At 37.1% G+C, this 8,062-nt stretch overlaps 1 protein-coding gene across 4 annotated transcripts; it reads right to left on the reverse strand.

Moving 5' to 3' along the window:
• Positions 1-4,589: 4,589 nt before the first annotated feature.
• Positions 4,590-7,806, reverse strand: LOC104110915 (PRA1 family protein B1-like). 4 transcript variants are annotated; one of them, XR_004510713.2, is made up of 3 exons: positions 6,951-7,806; positions 5,704-5,834; positions 4,590-4,940 (listed from the first exon to the last, which is right to left on the reverse strand). XR_004510713.2 is itself a non-coding variant. In XM_033659898.2 (2 exons), exon 1 carries the CDS (start codon positions 7,635-7,637, stop codon positions 6,981-6,983), a length of 657 nt encoding a protein of 218 aa, XP_033515789.1. In that variant the 5' UTR covers positions 7,638-7,806; the 3' UTR covers positions 4,590-4,934; positions 6,951-6,980. The 4 variants fall into 4 exon arrangements, 3 of the variants coding, with proteins under 3 accessions (XP_033515789.1, XP_033515788.1, XP_009618776.1); XM_033659898.2 differs by lacking the exon at positions 5,704-5,834 and having other exon boundaries at positions 4,590-4,934; XM_033659897.2 differs by lacking the exon at positions 5,704-5,834.
• Positions 7,807-8,062: the final 256 nt, after the last annotated feature.

Below are 8,062 nucleotides of genomic sequence, written 5' to 3' on the forward strand. Positions count from 1 at the left end.
TTACCTGTACTGTATATTATGAAATATGGAGAAGGGGCTATTCATTAATATTGTTATGATTGAGACATGAGATAAGGTTCATAGGAAATAAACAAGACTCTCTATCAATATGTAAATATAGGAGGACCATTTCTAGTTCTAAATTTCAATACGTGGATGTTGACTCTATTAAACTAGCCATTCGGGACCACACACTCCAAAACCATAGTCAATTAAACTAGTTTTATTGAGTCAACAACTCCTGAGTCACTCAAATTAATTCCATTCCATTTTAACTTTTTTTTTGTGTGACATGTAAAAACTTAATTCATTAGAGAGAACACACTTTTATTTACTTAATTATATTTTCAACACGGATTATTTTTATGGGCTAAGTACGTAGTAATTCTTTTTTAAAAATAATGAGAGGCGATGAGACTCGAACTCAAAACTCCTGCCTACTCTAAGACCATGTGAAGTATATAATTATTTCATCTAAAAACTTAAATTATTAGAAGAACAAACTTTTATGTACTTAATTATATCTTCAATGCATATTGATAGCACAAGCTAGCAAGAGAAAGACTGCTAGGATCAAAGTTCATCTTGATTTCACGGACCCCTTAAACTACATGATTTAATTTAGACGTGTATTGCGTGACAATTTATAGGTCATGGGTTCGAGTCGTGAAATCAGCCAATGATACTTGCATTAGGGTAGGTTGCCTACATCACATCCCGTTGGGGGTGCAGTCCTTGCCCATACTCTGCGCGAACACGAAATACTTCGTTCATAGGCCGGCCTATTGCGTGGCAACCTAATCCTTAAAGCAGTACGTACAATGATGCTAACGCGAAAAACTCCTCGTGGGCAAGAAAAACTCTGACACAAATGATTAGTCGTGCTAGTAAATTCCAAATGCCTAATTCGAGGAAAAAAGAAAAGAAAAAAGTGGGTGAGATGGGCTTAGTGTTGTCAAGCTGACTTATCTGTTTCATTTTCCTCTATCAGAAACCAGAAGTGAACTAACCCATTGCAAGAAATTAAAAAAAAATCTTCCACATAATTACCAAAGGTAGAATACACCCAACGTAAGCTAACATTGCAACTTCTCAATGTTCTCTCAGCTATATATGACAAATGACTAATCAAGCTTTCCGTTAAACAGTTATATATGAATGAAAGGGAGCACTTGGTCCTTAAACAGTTCTTTCGAAAAAGATTGATTCAATTGTCTTGTCAGGGCAATTCATTGTGAGACTGTGAATTTACAATTGGCAGAAATGTTCATGACTCCCTTAAACGTGGTAACTTTTATTAAGTTTTCCCTTAAACTTCACGTGGTCTTTAATACCCCCTGAACTTGAAGATTCGATAGTCTTGACCCCCTTAGATGCTGATATGACAAAGAACGTGAATACACTCTCTTTTAGGCACGTGGGGGAAGAAAAATAGAAAAATCAGCTTTCAAGTGAGGTATTTTTCAAATATTAATTGCCACATAATCAAATATAATGATTTATTTATTCCAATTGTATTTCTCGTTGTTTCTCCTTAATATATATTGTATATTTTATCCCGATTAATTTTTAGATACAATGAATATATGTTTCAACTATGTATTTTTTATCTTTTTTTTCCAGTCCAAATCTATAAAAGTTAGTTGAAACTCCATTTATTTTAACCAAATAAAAAGAAGATTTAGCCAAAGTAATGAAGTTCAAATGGCATATTTTTTACAAAAAGAATATATTTATTTTCATGCAACTATTTATTTAAACTACACATTTTTCTTTTACAAGTCAAATTCGTAAATATTTGTCGAAATTTACTATTTTTTTAAAATAGATTTTGGCATGAAAAAAATAATTTAAATAGTTGGTGGAATTAAAAAGATAAAATATATATTTTATTATAAAATAGATGCCACATAGACAAAAAATTCCATGTGGCAGCGCGTGTGTCACTCTCATGAATTATCAGCGTCTAGGGGGGTCACGATTATGAAATTGCCAAGTTTAGGGGGATGTTAAAGACCACATGAAATTTAAGGGGTAATTAAACAAAAGTTAAGATCGTAGTTCTCGAACGGGCAATCGAAAAGAATAATTAGAGATGTCGCAAGCAAAGATCATATAGCCTAATTGACTGCAAGTTGAATGAGCTATGACCCTCTTTAGATTATTCTGTAATATTCCAGTGGTTGCCGCAAGGAATGACGTCATAGCTCCTGCAAAAGTCGTGACATCCAAGTTTAATTTTAGAAATAAAAGATTGAGCAACTGCTGAAGATGGAGCTGCAGAGGGTAGTTCCGGTAAGAGAGAGAAAGTTTGATTGATAAGGGTATTCTGTGAATTGAACAAAAAAGAGTCTGAATGGGTATACTTAGTCGTGGAGCATTCAGAGTATTTGCTTTAGGGATCGTTCCTGCGCATCTCCTTATTTTATAGCAGTTATTGCTCCGGTTCTAGAAGGTATAGCTCTCGCCTCAGCTTTTTCTTTGAAATCGGAGACTATTTACTTTAAGTCACTTGCCAGGAGGGAAAGCAACAGATAAAGAGCACTATCACCTTACTTAATAAAGGGCTTATGCGAAAGAGAGCGTCGCTTCCCCGAGAAGATAATCCGCTTTCCTAAAATCCCTTGCCCTTTTTTACTACTTTGACTAGCGCCCGGCAAATGAATAATTTTTTCCCAAAGCCGACTTCCTTTATCGAGCGACTCTCTCTGTTGACGATAAAAGCGATGGTTCGGGTTATCTGAAATAAGCGGTAATTTTTCTCAGTCCTAATCCTAATAAATACCACGTGAAGCGCGTGATCACCCAGAACTCTTCTTAACCACTTAACTGACTAGTTTCGCACAAACTCATTTGGAATCTTTGGAAATCGATCCGACCAGTCCCGATAAGTCGTAAATGACGGCTCGAACCTAGTGCCTTTCAACGAACTGAAAGGCCTCTCTTCAACTCTCTCTGAGGTTTGAACTGCCTACCAACTCTTTCAACTGCAAGTTATCCAAAGAATGAATGACTTCTGCTCATCCAAACTGGGATTTTAAGCGAAAGTTAGGTCTTCCGGTACGCTTTCCCGAAGGTGTAAAAGACTTTTTCAAGTTTGAGAGATTGGTCTGGAAGGATCCAAAACGTGATTAAGGCGTATGAGGCCTATACTGGTGAGGTATGCGGCCCTAACAAGGATTATGAAATGCATTTCTTAAGGAAGGTGGAAAGAATTGATTCTCTCTCATGAGGAGTTCCAGCACCTTTAAGAGGTATACATGCAGCAACCTCCTCGATTTGTTGATCCTTCTAAGCCTACTCATCTTTGTGGCTACACTATTCTGCCTTTACAATACTAATTGAGTCCCACAAAAGATTCAGGTGTGTGGCTCCACACCCTTAAAAACAAACTACTCCAAATTGTACAAAAACCAGAATCTGCACTAACTCGCAAGCGATGAGACAGGTCAAGATCATATATCATGATACTATTGTATTACCAAGCATCGATCGTTCACGTGAAAACATGAAATACCACTGCAATCAAAAGTTAGACCAAAATGAATAAACACAACTGCTTTAGAGTATTAGCTCAATAATTTTATGCCACCACTCTGCTTTCTGCAAAATCTCTCCAGGCCGGACTTGGATATATGAACCATACTTGATCTGATATGGAAAAATGCTAACCAGAAGGAACATTCCTAGAATACTAGTTATGCATCTTTCCTCTTTATACTTTCACTTGTTTAAATATAGACAAAAGATTAGCGCTCTAGAATGATAGATATGAAATTCGTACAAGCCTTCTTTTCGCCCAAATATTTAACAGCATTTATTACTATATAAAAAAACATGTTTATCAAAATCCCTATAAAGGTTATGTCACAACGAAAACATTTGATGAATAAAATAAATACCAATTATTTTAACTTTGCACTGATATAATAGTAATTATAAAAGAAAAGAAGAGAAAAAACAAGGGGTGTCCGAATTGAAGAAATAGCACAAATAGCCATTTTAGGATCGCTAATTAAAGAATACCCGAAATTTACAAAATATTCAAATTTTAATCACTTCAGAATCAAACCCAGAGTTCAAGAGCGAATTTTCAATTTCGCGTCCTAAATCTGAACTGAACTGTCACAGCCTATGAATGACAGTTCGAACTTCAAGACCTTCGGGTCTAAAGTTAGGCTTGGCCCTTCACAACTTCAGTTCTTGAGGCTGAATTTTGAAACATCATTAAATTGAAATGCCAGAACAGACTACTAAAAAGAATAGCATCTACAGCATTATTAACCTCATCAATTCTAAATGAGAGGAAAGCTACTTGGAAACTGTTTTGCTTGTGTAAAAACCTTCCCATTTATATGAATTTCATGTGATAATTTGTCCAATCAAACCTCAAACAAATTCTAAGTGCGCTGTATTTATAGAAGCTCTCAGTTTTTATCCAGCTATCTTTCACCTGATGTCTTTCAAAGTGTTTGCTACAATCCAAGTGAGTCTTATTCTACCTAATTACAATTAGAAATCAACACAGCTTCAGTAATGTTCTAAAGTTGCTACTAAACCAACAACTCACAAGATATGAACATCTGAAGTTGCTACTAAGAATTCACATTAATACGATATGAACATCAGTAATTGTTCTAGAACATATATGCATGGTTTGGGAAGTCTTACAGTACCCTGTACTGTTACATTTTGCTAGAACACCAAGATATATGTTGCACTTTGCAGAGAACGAATAGGTTGGGATGTAGGTTTCTAGAGGAACTGCACCTATTGGGAATTGGAGACGATGTCTCAGTTACTGTAACAGTTGAAAAACTTGCCTTACCCAACAGAGGAACCAGACTCTTTAGCATGGCCGTTACATGGAGATGGGACATTCAAGATAAATCGTGCTACAGTGATATGTCATCTAAATCAGCTTCTTCTCTTTTCTGGTTCTAAGAAAAAAGTTCAGTCAGAACCTCACTGATGGACCTTACATTCATGAGGCAGACGACTCCAATTTTTCAAGAAAAATATAACTGATACTACCCTGGTCGCTTCATAATCCTAGATGTTCTTAAAAGTTCACAAGTTGTCAACACTGGCAATATTCAGAGGAGAAAGAGAACAGGAAGTGGTGAAACTGCAATATCAGCATAATATCAGTATTCTAAGAAAACTTAATGTCATAATTTTGAGACACTCGGTAAAGTGATTACTTAACGTAACATCATTTAGATAATAGAAATAGAAATAGAAAGCATTTCCAAACAAGAAGGCCACTCATGGTTCATAAGTCTTCCATGTATATTTTTTTGATAAAGTAATATAAATTTCATTAAAACAAGGGCAAAATATGCCCGTATACAAGAAGTATACCAAAAATAAGTCTTCCATGTATATAAGAATGTCAACATGAAGTTATTCATATTCTAAGTACAAGCCTATCAAATTAGATGCCCCAATAGGCACATAATGCACCTCTTGTTCTTTCTCTTTCCCCCATTCTGACAAGCTATAGCATAGCTTTACTAAGGAGCACATAGCAGATCCATTTAAAAGTAGACGTTACTACAAGAGACAAAGTATGTTATCTAGTGTTGAATCCATAATTTATATAAGTTCAGACTATGTCTCATGTTTTGGAGGTGTTTGTATGAAAAAACTAGTAGTTATTTAGAACATTGAATTTTATTTAGAGAGCATTCATGGTAATACCCTTGGTGCTTTGGCCCCCTATACTGAACCACAGAGAGGGAGTCCCTATCCAGCTCTTGGTTCTCAACCATTAAGCTTTGGCATCATGCTGCACCCCGAAGTCCAAGTATTTCCTCGCTCATCTCCTTCGTCTGAGATTCAGCAGTTATCATCAACTAAACATTGCATTTTATGCTAATAATGTACTTTATTCTATCATCTCTTGGCTACTCTTAAAAACATTACGTGGTTCATATAAAATAGAACGGAAAATCCAAAGGTAAAATACCAATAACATCACCAACAAACGTCTCAACATATGCTGCCCTCTAGAGACTGCATGCTATCCCAAGTCTCAATGTCACTAGACTAAAAAAGTAATATCAAACAAGCGCTCCTCAACCATGCCCCAAGAACAATAAAATCCAGTTTCCTCATAAATAGTAGCAAGCTGGTCATCGAACCAAAATCAATCTGAGGTTCACCATGAAATAAATTCATGCTAAACAGAGGCAAAGACAACATAGTGCCTCCTCTCCCCCTGGCTAAGCACCCTGTCCATCTACCCCCTACAGAGCTAAAATAGAAAGAACGCTAAAGCTAGCGCTCTCTATTTCTCTCTATGATACACACATACATACCCCTCCTTTCCAGCCAATTTATCCACAACTAAAGACAAACTTAAAACTATTATGAAAATGGATCATGCAAATGGTCATAAAGACAAAACTTATCTATTTGCAAACACATATGCAGAAAGCTAGAGCTACCATGAACATAATCTTCCATGAAAGGTCAGTGTTCACATAACGTTTCTCCCTTACCTAAGGATCAGGTTAAACATCTCACATTTTACCTCCTCCTCCGGTGGCATGTATATCATAGATGCCAGTATTTCAACAGAATAGAAGAGCATGTGAAGCAAAGTCCAACAAATAGATGGCCCACGGGCAAAATTAAGGTCAACACCAATTTTCAAGCGTGAAAATCAACAAATAGGCAAATCTATTACATAAATTTTAACCTTTAATCCGCCAACTTACAGATAACATGAATAAAAATGTAGTAACAAACAAGTAAAGGAATTGAATACAGATCTAAAAATTGGAAATTACAGATCCAATCTAGATCTATAATCTAGATACAAAATTTCTAAGTATTCCCTGCAAAATCCAACGCACGAACTAGTTTTTCTACCAAAGAAATATTACAGTTCAATTAAATTGAATAACTGATTCACATCAAATTTAGAAGCTCCACAAACCAACCTCATAATCGTGTCACCAAACGTGATCCGACTAGACACGAGCAGCAACAGCCGGAGCAGCGGCAGCCGCGGCAGAGGAGGCAGCACCGCCGAGGAACGAAAGGAATCCAACGTTGCCCGGCTCTTGATCATCAAGGAACAAATCCTCCGGAACCCTAAAAGCTCCATGAGCACAAACAATAGCCAGTCCAACAAGGAGTGCAGATATGAGCAGCGATCCAACACTGGTGAGGAACACCACAACAATAGTGGACACTACTAAGATCCCCAGCGTTTCGCGGTCAGAGAAAGTGCGGCCAAGGATAACAACAGGCTGATCTGAGGGTCTAAACAGGTACAGGAAAAACCAGCCACCGAGGAGAGCGAGGAGGACGAGGAGAGAGAAAGGATGAGAGAGAAGGGAAAGAGCGAGTACGACTGCGAGTAAGGAAATATAATTCACGCGGAAGTAGGAGAAGTTCTTGCGGACACGCGAGGCAGCCTCAGCGACGGAGTCAGGGCGGGCGAAGGATGTGCGATCGAGAAGTTCATACCAAGGGCGGCGTTGAACGAAACCCTGACGGATCGAAGATGAGAGGCGGGAGATGAAGGAGCGAAATGCGGGAGTGGCAATAGGGGGCTGAGATTGGGCACCGGCAGCCGCCGTTGATTGAGGACTTGAGATCGGAAGTGTCGCCGGAGAAGCCATTGGTTATTCTTCTCCCTTCTCTCGTTTGTTTGGTTTGATTTGATTTGATTGGGGAGGGTGCAGAGAGAGAGGGAGAGTGCAACGGGGAAATTTTGGACAAGAATAATAATAGGTAACGCTTCCAAGGGCTTCGGCTTTCTTTTTTTATATATTCACCTATTTATTCTCGTTTTGTATAGCTGAATTTATCATTTTATCTGGATACCATTTTTAGAAACATTAAATTAATGATTAAAATTTTAATTATTGAAAAATTAGTTTTATCAAGAAAATGTTACATTTAAATTAAATTTAAGTTCATAAATTCAACTTTTTGAAATTTTGAAAGTTATGTAGAATTAATGGTGTATGGTGTCCAGGAGTAATAAATGTTCTTATTTCCCATTGCTAGGAAATTAGGGAAGGGAAAGGAAAAGTAAAAAAGT

The sequence above is a fragment of the Nicotiana tomentosiformis genome, chromosome 3, assembly GCF_000390325.3.
Source record: "Nicotiana tomentosiformis chromosome 3, ASM39032v3, whole genome shotgun sequence".
In the NCBI taxonomy this organism is placed as follows: Eukaryota; Viridiplantae; Streptophyta; class Magnoliopsida; order Solanales; family Solanaceae; genus Nicotiana; species Nicotiana tomentosiformis.

Bases quoted from the DNA above. Each gene is read 5' to 3' on its own strand.
- LOC104110915 (XM_033659898.2), bottom strand. From the start codon at position 7,637: ATGGCTTCTCCGGCGACACTTCCGATCTCAAGTCCTCAATCAACGGCG.